The sequence below is a fragment of the Siniperca chuatsi genome, linkage group LG9, assembly GCF_020085105.1.
Source record: "Siniperca chuatsi isolate FFG_IHB_CAS linkage group LG9, ASM2008510v1, whole genome shotgun sequence".
NCBI classification, from domain to species: Eukaryota; Metazoa; Chordata; class Actinopteri; order Centrarchiformes; family Sinipercidae; genus Siniperca; species Siniperca chuatsi.
Window position 1 is genome coordinate 25575752 of NC_058050.1, and position 15917 is coordinate 25591668.

Below are 15917 nucleotides of genomic sequence, written 5' to 3' on the forward strand. Positions count from 1 at the left end.
CAGGGACTCTACAGAGAGTCTCAATTGGTCTGGCTGTTAAACCTGTTATCCCAGATAAAATCGGTGCCTGCAAAAAAAAAAGGAAGAGGGAGGGAGGTGGCAGTAGGGAGGGGATGTTAGAAGTGCCACCTGCATCGATCTCCCCAAAACCTAACCTCACTCTTTCACTCAGACACATGAACACATATGCACGCACACACTTACCCTCGCACCATATAATATTCCTTATGCAGGGCCACCTGACGGCAGCAGCATATGGAGGCAGGCCAAGGCCGGGGCCCACCAACCAACCAACAAACCAGCAGCAGCCTAGTGTGGCTCGTCGCATTGCAGGTCGTAATTCAGTCCCATGCCAGCTTTTATATGGCGTTTTTAGCAGCCCCTGTTCCATGCTCAGCTATTTCTGAGGGGATAATTTCTTGAAGCATGTGGCATTACAGGTGCATGTTATATATACAAAAAGCTGACTTGCCTTGTGAATGTTTCTGAATAGAAAAGAATGTTGGTTCTCCCTTGATATCTAATTATTGATCTAACTCTATTACATTGTCAGTGGGTAGTTCAGTGTTTAGCACTACCTGTAGGATTGTTTTATGTGAAGTTGAGAAGTCCATTACTATGTCTGGACCAGTAGTCTAGACTCTAGATTAGCTCATGTTGTGATTTATGAAGGCTGCTTGAGGCATCTGAGGCATGAGGCTTCTGGTGTGATTGTAATGCCTCATTACTCCTGTTCATAGTTAGTCAAAGCAAGCTGCTCCTGGTCTATGTCTACAAGCACAGCCAAGAACAGGAGGACAAATGCTTTCTGTGTCCTTCAGTGGTGAGCCATAGAGATCCAAGTCAAAGTTAGGAAAAGTACATGAACAGCATTCACTGGTGAGAACATTGACTGTGGCTGTTACATTTGTCTACTAGCCATTTTGGCAGGCAATATCTAACAAGTGGAATTGGAATAATCATTTTGGCCGATGAAAACTGATTTGGGAGTGGCTGTTGGATGGAAAAGTCCATTTCTGTGCTCTGAGTATACATTTATATGACTTATGACAGAGATCTTGTGAATGATGTCACACACACACAGCTTCTGTGTCAACCATTGTGCCCCTCAACCAAACTTTGATTAGTGTTGATTTTATAATGAAGTAATCACTTGTATTACTCATCAAGGTCTTAACTCATAGGTCTGTGTAGGCAAGTTACTGAGAGCTGGTCTGGTGAAGGATAATTGAATGACCTTAAATCAACGTGTGGTTGCTGTGGTCATACTCAGCTTTGAGTTGTGGTTCGGAGGCCATAAGAGCAGCAGGGAATTAATTTAGTTGAACAAGGCTACACATGAACTAGGCCCTTCCCTGTTCTTGAAGAAACATAGGAATGTTTTCAGAAAAGTTTTCACATGATGAAGCTGAAGAGATGTACGCACACACTGCAACAAGTCGGCTTTATGTATTAACAGGTGTGTATTAAAAGCCTGGAATGGCATATGATGTAATATTGTTCCACTTTTCACTCCGAAGCACAGGAGTGCAAAGGATTGTGAGCTGCAAGGTAAAACATCATATTTCGTGTGGCACAGTCTGTAAAGTATTTTGGCCAACTTTGTGGTACGTTTTTTTTTTTTTCTTCTACATCTGGTGTCAGACAGTTTTATTTGGTTTTATGGCTGACAGAGATCAATGGACGTATTGAGGAGCCTTGTATTAAGGAAATGGCATCAGCGAATGCGAGGCTTGTGCGCTCAGTGATTGACGTCTCCGTTCTGATGGAAGCTTCCATGCCTTTCTTTCAGCATTCAAATGCTCAGTGCTACAGAAACCATAGTCACTCTACTGTAGAAGCTGTTTACTTGCCCTTATGATTACAAGTGTCATTTGGTAGCTTAAATCAACATGGGTTTTAACTCAGCCCTGAAGTGTATATTATAGGCTGTAATGTTCTCAAGGCAATATTCTTGCAATCCAAGAATATCTATTGAATTTTAACTATACCATGAGATGTATTTGGATGTATAGGCCAGAGCCAACATAGTGAATTCAGAAGCAGCTGTAGATGTTTTCAGTTGAATGAAAGACTCTATTAATGCCTGAATTAGTCATCTGAGGAACTGAAGCTTGAGGGAGGGAAAACAGTGGGAAATAGGGAAGGGTAGATGGATTATCAGCTCTGAGTGGATTATCATCTACTGTGGTGTGCATTCCACTGTCCTCTCCTCCCCACCAGGCCTCAGTACTGCTCCATTGCTTCCCAGAAACAACCCCAACCAATTTTCACTGCTTAAGGACAAATCTAGAGTTAGTAATGAGGTACAGGAAACATTGGTGTCACCACGATAAAAAAAAAAAAAATAATAATGTAGGCTTTATTTAACAAGGCAACTTGGGGGAAAAACTCACTGGAGTCCATAGTTTTATTTTCAATGACCATCTGTGTGAAGGTCAAAGGCCTTGAGAGAATAATACTGAGGACAACTTATTTGGATCAAAATAAAGGACAGCCGGGTGCTTCCGTTGACTGCTGCTTTTGTTGTTATGACAGTGGGACGTACAAAAGTCGGCAGCAAAATCTGAAAGTATATATGTGATATTAGGTTTGTATTCTCTGGACAGAGGTCTCCTATCTCTGTGTGTCCTTATAAGGAACCGCATGTCCTCCACAGCTGGACATGGTGGACAGAGGCAGGAAGCTACATGCACACACAGACACACCAATATACACACACGTACAGGCCTTTTGATGTGTTTTCCTTTAACGCCTGATGAACCACGTCATTGCCATTTTCTCGCCTTGCGGCCTGCAGCTGTCTGCACAACTTGATTAAAACATTTCTTTTAGTAATCCCTGTGTAATGAAGCCCTCTCCTGAGAATGAATCTCAGAGTGTGTGTGTGTGTGTGTGTATTCGTGTGTGTATGTGTGTGAGGTTGTGCACAAATGTGTGTATTTTGGGTCAGGGGTGCTCCAGATGGGAGGAAGGGGAGGGCCATGTGTATGTGTGAGAGAACGAGAGAGTGGAGTGTTTCTTTCTATGAAGAGTTTAGGCTGTTCGGGACCGATGATTGAGAAATGCACACATGGAACACCTTTGACCCTGGGGAACCACAAAACTCTGAGCTGGCCACAAATACAGTCCCTGCCTCCCCCTAACTCATACCCAGATCCAGCACAGAGACTTTAAAGAGTTTGGTTCGGTTAGAGAATGGATGTCATTACAGATTGTGGTTGATAGTGAAAATAAAATTGTAATCACTTAATTGTACCAGCAGAATGAATTAACACAAGACTAGATTCACATACATAGGATTCAATTGGAAGTGAAGACAATACGATACCTGAAGGTAAAAAAAGGAATGTTATATGAGTCTGATGGTGCAATGTGAGCCTAATTAGAATATATTGCGTCAGTAAAAGGTGGCTGCCAGTTACTGTGGTGCTTTTACAGAACAAAAAAATGCACATTCTTAACTGTATATTGATTTTTCAAAATACTGTCATTTGTATATGGTCGTGTAATCTCATCATCTGGAAAGATTGCTTTAATGTAACTGAAACCAGATTTGGAAAATCCTCTTTATTGATCACTTTTCTTCTTTACCTACTCAAGTAAAGTCACTGGAGTTGCTATGAGTCATTTATGGCTGCTGCTAAAAACATCATTTGCAAAATTTTTTATATATGAGATGCTCAGCTGCAGCTCCAGTTACATTTCCCATCGAGCCAATGACAAAGACCATGCACAGTCAACGAAACAAATGACTTGAAAGGACATTATGAGAAACTGCAAAGAAAGAAATAACAAATGAGTTAGAGGTGCCATTTTTTTTTCTCCTTTTTCTTTTTTTTTTGCTTAAATTGAAACATGCTTGCTTCCCTTTTCAATGGTAGTATTTTTCAAATGCCAGCCATTCAACTCAATTGACATCCAGGTGGTTAAATGGCAAGTTTTCCCATCCCCTAAGTTGGCCACTTAGGTGTTATTGTTTAGTGTGAAGTGCTTGCATGATTTATAATGTTCATTTGGAGACTTTGCAAGACACTGTAGTGAGTCTTTTGTAGATAAAAGAGGAGACTTGAGAGCAGCCCATAACTCACTCTGGTTATTTTCAAGAGGGGTCAGTGACCTTGACTTGGAAAGATGGGGAAACCTGCAAAACTTCAAATCAATCTGCGCCACAAAGAGAAAAAAAAGACTAAAGGTATAAGCTGTCAGTCTTCCCTCCTCTCCATTTTCAGTCTGATTCCCTCCCCCTAAATATCGGGAAACAATAGCAGTAGAGGATTTTGTTAACTGTTGGAGTTGGGGAATGTTTGTATTGGTTAATTAAGGTGACAGTGAATGATTTGTAGAAACTTCAGATAACTTATCACTGGTCCCAAGACGGTGGCTATCTGTTGTATCTATCAGACAAATATGTCAGCCCATAATGGATAACGCTGCCGTTGCTGTGGACTCAGATAAGTTTAAGTCAAGAGAAAGTAGCACATTGTGAGGCTAGTCAAAATTGATTGACTACCTTGTTGACTTTTTGTTTGTTTTACTGCCTTGAATCTAGTCTACATTATCTTTTTGAGTACTTCCACTAACTTTTAACAGTTTATTGCAGTATCATGTTCCAGTTCATGTGGAATTTCCCATTTAGCTCCCATTACAGACGAAATCCACCTGTGTCAGGGAACGTGTGTTAGTGTGAGTGGGCCTCCCTCTGTGGTCCATTGACGGACCAGACACTTTGCTCCACATCTCTTGCCGACCTCCCAGCCCCCACAGCTGTCAGTGTCACTGTATTTTGGAAAGAGTGAGGGAACTGATTTTTGGTACTGTACAGGATATGAGTAATAACAAAAATGAACATTCTGGAAACTGTGCGCAGGTTCCAAGCTTGTATTCTGGGACACTGTGTAAACCATTAGGACCAGCTGCTCTTGGCGATATTCCTTCAATCACGGCAAGATGCTGATCTTAGAAAAAAGAATTTGCTGACCACATTTGTCCCTGCAGTTCAGGCATTATAGTTTGCCTTACGCTTGCTTTCTCAGTAGTGTCCTCTGTCAGAACATCTGCACTAATGCCAACATATCCAGATTTCAACACATTACTGGACATCTACATGTACGCAACACACACTCACCTAATTGTATATACACACAGACACATACCCCAACCAGCCGTCTTTAATTAGGCTACATTTATTTTTGTCTGTAAAAGTACAAAGCAACAACCTACCAGTTCTGCTATTCCTGAGTTTGTACTGGAACTTTTCCAAATGGGTTTTTTAATGAGACTCCCCATGTTAGGTATTATTTTACCTTGAGAATAACATATGACCTGTAAGTTTGCGGTCTCTATCCTTCTCTTGCCTATGCTTGCTGTTTCCCCCTCATTCTTGTTTGTGTTTTATGCATGGTTTGATTATATTTTTCTCTTCTCCTTTTTTGCTCAGTTTGCAGAACATGCATCATGTCACTATTATAGATTTTTAGCAGAGTTTGCACATATGCACGGACACATCTACGTACACACAGACTTTCTGAATTTAGTGTTGGCAGTTAGTTTTATAATTGTTCCAGTTACAGGTTGTTAGAGCAGCAGGCCCATTGTCAGCTGTGGCCTCATTACTGCTGCTGATCGTGCTCTGGCTGACCAACCTGGTTTGTACATATGTACGTACAGGTGTGTATACATGTGTGCTTATGTGACAGCATATGTGTTGGCATGTAATTATATGTGCATATTGGCAAACATTAATTTATTTGTGTCTGTACAGGTATATGCATTTTTGTGGTTGTGTGTCTGAGTGTGTCTATGTGCATTTATGGGCTTGTGTGTGGCCTCTGCAAAGCAGCAATCACAGCCTGTTAGCTAGAGCCCCAGCTGTATTTGTCTAAATATAGTCGTGACCACAGTCAGACAAGACCAGGAAGCTGATTAGCCTCAGAATCAATGGTTCGAATGTATCTCAGTTATTATGATGTGAAAAGGGTTTGGTGCAGACATGGGGTTACCCAGAGGCTGTTAAAATGTAAGGTTAGGCTTAAGTAGTGATACCTTATGCTAATAATGGTGTAACATATCACTAGATGGCTCTGAGCCATGTTTGGAGCTAACAAAAAATATTTTGTGAGGGTGCTCTGTTAAGTCTACTCACTTTTACATTTCATTCATTCATTTTAATGACTAAAAATAATTTGCTGTCTCTGCTTTATGTCCACATTTGAGCATGTACACAGGGGAAACAGTCTAGGCAAAGAGCACCACAGCTGGTATGGTATTCATGACTCTGACTCACGCCCCCTGCATAACACCATGCCCTGTTTTGCCTGATTTTGACAGGGACACTGGACAGAAAGACTTTGTGCCAGCCAGTCAGCCAGTTACCTAGCCAAGCAGTCAGCAATTCCGCCAACTGGCCTGTCCTAGCCCCGGTCTAGTTCTTCGTCACTCAGTCACAGCACCAACAGGGGACAGGTCGGGAAATGAGGCCTAATGTTGATGAAATACACCAGAGGAAAGCATATTTCATTGGTTGAAATTGAAACACCTAATTTTTCATAGCTCCTGACTAATTTTGATTTCCTTTTAACATATTCCTGGTGGCCTCTGTGTTTTAATAAAAAGGTTATTGACTTAAAGGACTACTGTGAGGTCAGAGACAGCCAATTCAATGAGGAAGTTGAAGCCAAGGACCTGATTTCTTAAATTATGAGTCAGGATCCAAAATGGGTTGTGGGCCCACTTCTGGTGGGTCTCCACATTATAAGAGAAGTATGCTTTAATGAGTTTTGCTCCCCAGGCTACAGACTCCATTTCTAATATGGATTCTGCTCTGTAGCGGTAAATTGAATTTTGTTAGTTGCCCCATACAGATGTGTTTCACGTTCTAAGATATGTTTTAGTGTAGTCATTTGTTACTGTTGTTCATGCTGCAGGTATTAGCACTGCTATTTTTACCTTTTGGACACTTTTGTTTCCCTCAAGGCAGTTGGTAACAGTGAAAGAGCTGCCTGCCAAAAAGCTGTTTACCATGTTGCAGCAAGAAACACTAACTGTGCCAGCTACTTAATGAAATCCGACGAGTGTCTGGCTGTCCTCACATCCAGCATTCCCAAAAAACCCTAATGAGAGTTTCTGCTTCTCATTTAGCTCCAAGATCCAAGTTGCTGTTCGCAAAGAATTGGGCATAATATAATAAAAACAGGTGCATAATTAAAGTTTTAGACGACCACATGCACATGACAGCTCCCCTGAAACGCTATAAACACTCGAATAAGCCAACAAACTTTCATCCCTTGCCAGTCCGCCCATTGAAGTGGCTTTGCAGGCACATTTGCTCTGCATGTGGGGACATGTTGTTTCTCGGTCCCCTTCACTTTCTTTTGTTCAGCAGCAATATCTAGCTACGTGTACACACACACAGGCATGAAAGCATTTGAACACACAAAAACACACATGAAAATCTGTTTGATTGATGTCTTGCTGTATGGCATGCAACAGTAGTGATTTCTAATAGTAGAGAAGCATGACATTGCATGGTTCATCGTGGTGCCAAATGCACCATATGTTGCCAGGGAATTCAGAATGTATATGTGCGCTGTCACAGTGAACTCATTGACCCTGTCAGGTTTGGAGTTTCTCTCTCTTACTGCCTTTGTTTTTCCTGTACTCTTACATCTCGCTTTATCAAACTCTTTCTCGCTTTCTGTCTCATAGTAGTCCCCCCTGAGACAGCAGGCAGTTAAGAACTCTGGGCCTGCCTGTGTGCAGCTAACAGCTCATGTCACCCTGCCGAACCACCCAGGAGCAGAATAAAGGGAAAGATAAAGAGACAGAGAGAAGGAGAGGGAGGGAAGCAGAGGAGCTAAACGATTGCAGAGCTGCTGAGCGGAGGGAGAGACCTCGTGACATATCCCACACTCTGAACTGGGACCAGACCAAAATGGATGTGTGATTAAATGAGCTGTGATGCTCGTTCCTGACACACCGCAGCCATCCCTGGAATTAGTCACAGTTCTATTTTCACCGAAAGTGCCGCTCAGAGGGCAGTGCCTCTTTGCTTCCATTACAGTATGTAGTCAATCGAGCATATGTGCGTACACACACACACGCACAAAGTAGATGTGTATCTAGGCAGGGGGCACTGCCAGTCCTCAAAAACCCAACTGAAGGATCTCTCAGAACAGAAGAGAGGAAAACAGGAATGGAACCGAACAGGCTTGTTTTGCAGTGTTTAGTTCAGGCTCCCTGGGTGTTTTTCCAGTGAACGGAGGATCCTAGGGATGGAGAGGGAGGGAGGGATAAGGGGAGAGAGAGAGATGTGACGGATGGAGATCAGTAGTTGTGACGATGAAAACTGCTCCATCACTCTCAGCGCAGTGTATAATACCATGCCTTGGTTGGTGTGTGTGTTGGGGAATCCCTCCTTATGCTGTTGCTGATGTCATGGATGGGATCTTAAGAACTGAGGAGCCATGACTTCACAGCCTGGATAGAAAAAGAGCTCAGATACATGATACAGGGATTTGAAGGGCAGTGTATGTGTGTCAAGATGTTTGTGTGTGTGTGGTATCGGAGATGTGCGAGAAGTGCATTTGAATGTGTTTGGATATGAATGAGCGATTACAGAGTGAATAGGGGAGACAGTGAGGCAAATACTAGAAAGGAGGAATTGAAGAACAAATGAAAAAAGTGAGGTGTGTGTGTGTGTGTGTGTGTATCAAATGATAAATGAGAGCATGGTCCACTGCGGTTCTGATGGACAGGGGCCTGGAGGACTCCATCCGACTGTGCTGTTACCTCATCCCCCTGAACGCTCAACTCATCAGCTTGTCATACACACACACTCACACAAACACTCTCCCTCCACACTCTTGGAGACAGATGAAATGTTAAATGCGTAAAGATTCTTTTCAGGGTCAGGTTTCTGGGCTGTACATCTCTTCACATAAATCATCATCACAGTTTTGACGGAGGGGAGAGAAGGGTCGGTGGCAAAGAGGCAAACTACACTTACCTGCCAAGTAACTAAGGAAAGCTTGGCTTGCACTTGGTACTTCTTCAATTTGCTGTTGGAATGTAGTTCTACCTATTTGGCCACTTGTGCTATCAATGAGCTGTTTTATATTGCGATGTGATATTGATGGATTCGTGGAAGTCATGAACCATTTGTTTCCACCAGTGTCTATTTCATTAAGTGTATGTTGGCGGTTATGTGCGACTCTCCATTCTTTCATTTATTATTGTCACTATATCCTGACTCTCTCTGTGTCTCCTTTTTCCCCCATGTACTATCCTTTATCTAACCCTGTCTTTCTTTGTCTCATGTCTGTCTCTTGCAGGAGCAAAAGGTCTTCAGTCCCCACCACAGAGTGTATTTTTGAGCTTCCCCACTTCACTGTACAGGCCACACGGGCCCAGACACTTTTGCTTCAAGCGATCTGTCAAAGCTGGACCCACAGCATGGTTAACGGAGCCCCATTGACACTCAACGAAAGTCTGCTCAATGAGGTGTACAAAGCTCCAGGTAAACAACATGCTCTACAATAGACTATATGATGTTAACTGAGCTTGTCTGTTCTTTCACAGCAAATCCCTTGTACACGATAATCCAGTTTCATATCTCTGATAGCTGACCAAGGTAATAATCTAAGTCGTTTTCTGCTGATCTCTGAGCAGTTACAGCAGAACAGTCATGGTGGAAGAGCTGTTTTAAAACAAACCCAAACAATAGTGAGACAGGAGAGTGAGCGTGACTCATTCACTTACCCCATATCTTATATATATGTGTGTGTGTGTGTGTGTGTGTGTGTGTGTCTGTATGCATGTGGAAGTGAAATGACCTTTCCACTGTCTCCATGCTGTTTGGTTGTACATTGGATTTCCATCCAACAGACAAGTGATTAGGTGTGTGAAGAGAAAAGGAGCGGGTTTATCATATAGGAGCAAAGGCTGTTTTTCTAGCGCATATGTTTGTAATTGCTTAGCATGGCAAAAGGTTCTTTGTGTTTTTTCAGTTTTTATAATGCCGTTGTTATTGTAGGGTAGCAATTATAATTCTGCAATGGCAACTCAGTCACTTGGCAATATGAAAAAATACCCACACAGAAGATTAATGCGTCCTTCAGCTCATTTTGTATTTCAACCACGAATAGTTCATAGAATGAAGAGCAAACTACATCACTTTGCTCATCTGGTCTCTTTTAGACTATTGTATTAGATGTTAATGATTTCATCATTGTAGTTGATTTATTAAAATCTCCATTTTCTCATAAAGTACATTTACTGTCCTTTGTTTGTTTAGCTCTTCATAAAATAAAGCTTGTTTCGCAGTACCAGTAAATTGTCAAGAGAGATATATGGAACTGGCTTGAGCTTAAAGTGATTTGACTCTCTTATGAACAGTTTAAGTTATTTCTCAGTTCTCAGCACATCATTCGCCCAAAACAAGTCAACTTGATAGTTGCTAGTGAGCTATGGGCAAATTCGCTGCAGACCCTATATCAAGGGTGCAAGCACATATCCAAAACTTTAGGTCTCCAAATATATATGTTCACGCGAGACACTTTGGCAGATAAACTTGTCTTGTGCCCAGTGTGGGGTACTAGACTGGCAGCCCAGGGCAAATTAACTCTGAAACGGTTTTACGCTTCATGTCGCCTAGGATGCCTTAATGGTCAAATAATAAATTTTGCCCCTTGTTAAAGAAAGGGAGGGGAGCCTGAATTCAATAAAACAGTAGCGTTTCTCATGACGGTAGCATCTGGACAGTCCTCTGGAGGGCCAGGGATTTTCCAACTCATTAGGATCATGTTGTTTGGTATGCCGTCAACATTCTCCCTCGGCCAAGCCAGCCAAGCTACCTTTTTCACCGTTGTGTAGCCGCCAACATTTATGAAACTGGTCTCCCGTGGAGTGAAGTCAAATATTCCTCTCCCCTCACTCTGCCTTTCTCTTGGAACAGGGCTTGAGCAACATGGAGAAAGATTTGCACATCTGGTCCGTGTGCTGGCAGGTTAGAAAAAGAGCAGTGGGGAAAAGAGTTTGGGTTTAGAAGGCAAGAGAGTGAAGGGGAATAGGTGATGTGTTGTGTAAGTATATGTTTTGTGGGGGAAAAAACTCAGCAATAATTCCAATGATATAACCAAAGATGTCTAGTACTGTATCTGCTTTTGAAATTGTGGTGACACTCATAGGCCTTAAGGAAGATGTTAGCTGTCCCAATCCCTCTCAGTCTTTGGTGTGACAGTTTAAGTGTGGAGGAGAAATGGAAAATGAGGAGATGCAAGAAGAGAAGAGGAGTGAGTAAAGTTAGCAGCGTAAAGTGTTGTGGACTAAGTTTGCTGTAGTGCATCTCCCTGCACACCCAGTGCAACCTTGCTGAATGGTTTTGGTTCCTGTGGGCACTGTGGTTGTGTCTACACTGTAAAATCATGATGGGACCTTGCCGACTGTTCTGTGCTGGCTACTTGCCTTCCCCCTCTCCTCTCTGCTCTGCTTCGCTCTGAGTTGTTTCCTTAACTAAGTGTGTTTTCTACAAAGACTAGTTACTATCATAACTCTGGATGAAAGGCTCACTTGAGGCAGTGCTCTTTGTTTTACATTCTTTAAACCTATCTAATGACAAATATGGGAATTATGCTGTTAAACTGCTGACATAGTGCCACTTATTTGGCCCTCTGTGCGGTAAAAGTGTTTACAATGCAGTGGCTGCATTTTTCCGTTAGTCTGACTTGCCGGCTGACTGGCTGCAACGGTTTGTGTTAAAAGCATGGGTCCGTTATAACACTCACATGATTCAGAACCTGTATCCAGATTTAAGTCTTGTGTTTGTCCATTCGTTCTTGTGTCACCAGCCAGCAGTCATCAGGCCATTGCCAGGGCAGAGCTCACACACACACACACACTGAACATGGCAAACAAAAGCTGTTCACTTTAAATATGTTCTTTTTTTCATTCCTTTAGGAATTTCTCCTCCCTTCTATCCTTTTGATGTTAAAGGATTTTTCAATAGTGGAAGGTGTTTCATATCGAGGTCTAGCTGATAACGCAGATGGTCAGTGTCCTTTGCGGGGGAGCCATTTGGGTACGAGATTTCATTCCCTGTCCAAAGGAAATTCCACAATTCAGCAAGGGGGAAAACTCAACAAAGCTTCAGTTTTAATCTCAAGGTACTGACAGACTGTAAAATGTTCTTCAAAATAATTGGTGGACTCAGATTAAAGCAATAGGCACAGACTTAAAATCATTGCAGCTGACTGGAAAATAGCCGCTTGGACTTGTAAGACTTGGGGTTACTGTGTTGCTCAGTGGCAACTTACAACAGTAACCCAGCAAGCAGCATATGCAGTCTAGCTGTGTTTGGTCTGCAAGCCCAGAGACGATTGAGTGAAATCAGAAAACAAACCGTAAAATCTTATATTCCTTGAGAATCAAAAGTTGTCAGTCACTGCCTGTTTCATGACAGCTTGGGTTGTCACACAACTGTCTGCAGGACAGTGTTGATTTCCAGCGCTGCTGTAGTGAGATTGGCTCAGACAGACAGCAGAATTTTCTGTGGTGACACTTTATTCCAGCATTCTCCTTTTGCATTCCACTAAAGCTCACACTAGTGTTATATTTTATTGGTGAGAGCTGCAAAACAGTGTGTCATACTAGTCTGGTTGTCTGGTGAAAATGGAGAGGTGGTCCATAGGGAGGTGTGTGTGTGTTTGTGCACACGTTAGCGCATGCATTCTTACAGTATGTGCCCCCTAACCCTCAGCCTTGTCAGCTGCCCAGTGAGGGTAACAACAACTCTGTGTTTTTTTTTTCAGCTCTGCCCTGCTGCATTCCCTTCTTCGTTACTCCCATTTTTACTTTAACAAAAACTACTCTTCTTACTTGCTTTTTTGCTGTCTTTTTTCCTAATCTTTCACTTTGGTTTTTTTTACTTTTACTGTTGTCCTTTCTTTCCATCTTTTCTGTACAGTTCCATGCTGCCAACTTTTATTTTCTCCCCCTTTCTTCTGTCTTTTTCATTTGTCACTCTGATCTCATTTTGTTGCTGAATTCATTGTCTCACGCCATCTCATTTTTCTTTCTCCAATCCTGTATTTTTTTCTCTCTCCTCTTCTCTGATTGTCAGCACGCCAGCCTGTCTTACACATTCTCTTTGTTTATACTCCCAGGATGATTTCGTGGTTTGCAGTAGCAGCCATAGTGGTAGCAGTAGCAGTAATAGTAGTAGAGAGGAGCCAGTAATTTCTGCCTACCACTGCTTCTAGCCACTGCTAACCTCAGATTCGGCGACACACTGACCACAGTGACCTCCCACACACTACTAGAGTCTGCATGCATTTGTGTGTGAGCGTACAGTATGTTGTGCATAAGAGTGTGGCGAGTGTATGCCTAATTTTAATTCAGGGAAAGTGTAATCTCTATTCATTTTCTTATTGTTCACTCTTCAGTGAATTGTCTCAGCAAATATTTGGATATTCAATGGCTGAAAAGTCAGTATTTTGCATTGCCTCTGTTTGGTTTCTGTTACACATTACATTATCCCAGAATCTTGTAGAAAACATGCCATATCTCCAAAACATGCCAAACTATGCATATATGTGCCTTTGATAATGACATTTGAAAATAAAAGCAGCTGTTTAACACACAGTATGTACAACACAATACAAAAGAAATGCAGGGGGTATTTATTCACACCAGTGTTAATAAATGGCTGTCTCAATGGCTGGTGTACAGTCATAGCTCTTACTCAGTGTTTCATATTTTCAAAGTTAATTACCCCCTGTAGTTTAATCTCACTCAGTGTTTAAATAAATGTTAACAGTCAAATTTAAAAAAAGTTGTCCCAGTGACTTTTGTTTTTTGTTTCGTTTTGTTCAAATCATATCCTTAGTCTGTACATTGCCATGAGTACAGAATCTGTATGTTTCTTTATTGTACTCTTCATCTTTTCCCTGTTGATGATAGCTTTATTGGATTTTGATTCATGTGCTTACGTCCCCAAAGCACCTGAGTCTTTCAATTTCAACGGATGTATTTATAGCAGATATACAGCTCTGGCTGGGGGAATATGACCCAGTGATCTCTTGGCTATGTATTGTAAATATTGCCTATATTATTATTATGTGATTGTGAGAATAAGACTGCCTACATGTGTTTGTGTGTGCATGTGCATTCGCCTGCTTGCATGCATGCCTGTGTGTGTGCTTTTTGTGTTTCCACTCATTGTCTCACTGATTAAACAGAAATTAGAAGTCTTTGTTGCGTCCTTGCATCCGTGACATGGCAGTAAACCCTCCAGATGACACACAGAGAGGCCAGGATGCTCCAGACTTAGAGTAACTTTAGACAGTTCATTATAAAAGATGGATGATTTTGCCTGCCCTTTCGTTTTAAATAAAGCCAGTGGTAGAAATGCTTCCTAGCCTGTTTTTTCCTGCTTGTGTTATTTGCCTGGTAGTGAGTTGTAGCTGAGCAATATTTAACTTTTTTAGGTCACTGACGTCCACCAGAAGGACTACACAATGAACCGAAATGGTCTTGAGGAAAATCGGTTTTAGTTTCTTAATTAGTTTAAAAATTCATTTGAGCTGAGCCTGGCCTTTTCATATTAATAGACTTTTCCTGACCGTAGTCCTCCCTAAATTAACCATTCTGGGACCAGTGCAGCATCTTTAACCAAGTTGACAAAAGTAAGTGGAGCAGAAACTTAGGTGAGCACTCTTCAATCTAAACGCTCGCCCGGCAGAGTAGAAAGGCTTGAGCATAATTTTGGTCCTTGCACTTGCTTCCCTGTTTTAGTGTCTTGCGAAAGGCTGCATTTGAAAGACAAAAGATCGAGGTTGTTTAAATCAGCATAAAATTGACATTTCCACCAGTGATGGATTTCGCTTTAATGCAGCTACCACAGCTGGTTTTCTGGCCACAGAACTCTGTGGTGGTCTGGACTAGGACAGGAGGAGGGGGGTCTGGTAGAAGTTGGTTGGTGGTGGTCACCAGACGTGCTCTAGATGATTGCTGGGTGATATACGAGCTGTGACATAACTTTAGCATGACAGATATAGGGGGAAAGAACAGAGGAAGAGGAGGAGAGAGAGTGAACGATATAATGAGCAGAATGAAAAATGAAAGAGAGAAGGAAAATAAAGGTTGAAGGGAAAAGTGACAGAAAGAAGGAAATAAAAGAGATTGAGAGTGTGGGGTGGACCTCAGTGCCCAGAAACACAACTGGCCATTGGTTCTCTTTATTAAACCCAGCTTTTGCACCTAATTGAGTGTCAGGTTAGACACACACACACACACGTAAAGAGACGTTATGCATAGATGCATGCCCACCACCATCTTTAGCAAATCCTATATGTACTCCTGAACCCACAGCATACGATCCCATTTAAGGCAAATGATGGCAAGAATGTTTGGATACAGCGAGCCTATGCTCTTACTGCATAGCGACTAGAAGCATGTTGATAATAATAGTCCAGGACTTGTGCTCTCACTCATAACAGTATCATTATTAAAGCAAGTCTTTTGTTTTTACAAGTTCCCCCTACACATACAGTGGGGGATGGGGTGGTTGGGAGAAAAATAAAGAAAAGAGTGGAAAAACGACTCAAGACTATTCAAGGTTACGTCAGGGTGACTTATTTATACTTTTCTTCTCACTGATATTTCCCTTTGCTTGGAAACAAATGCAATCTCTTAGAAGACCATGTCAACAGTTTTACGCATTTTTGCACTGCATAAAAAAGGCTGCTCCTGTCATGGCCAGCAGTTCACATCCCTGTGATCTAACTGCCTTCAGGAGCATGGGTCTGACGCAAATCCCCCTGTGACGCTGCGGCATAATAAGCGTCGGTAATAGCTCTGTGTTATTGGAGGGGAAAAAGTGTCCATTTTCATTTCACTCTGTCACCTTCGTAAACTAATCC

At 42.0% G+C, this 15917-nt stretch overlaps 1 protein-coding gene across 17 annotated transcripts in view; it reads left to right on the top strand.

Moving 5' to 3' along the window:
• Positions 1-15917, top strand: part of LOC122881231 (vacuolar protein sorting-associated protein 13B-like) — a 332781-nt gene that overhangs the window by 61623 nt on the left and 255241 nt on the right. For all 17 annotated transcript variants that reach the window (XR_006379131.1, XR_006379132.1, XM_044207134.1 and 14 more), the window contains exon 17: positions 9333-9517. Coding sequence is in view for 15 of the 17 variants with exons in the window: in XM_044207134.1 (XP_044063069.1) it covers positions 9333-9517 (185 nt within the window). In the remaining 2 variants the exon portion in view is untranslated. The remainder of the gene's footprint in view (positions 1-9332; positions 9518-15917) is intronic.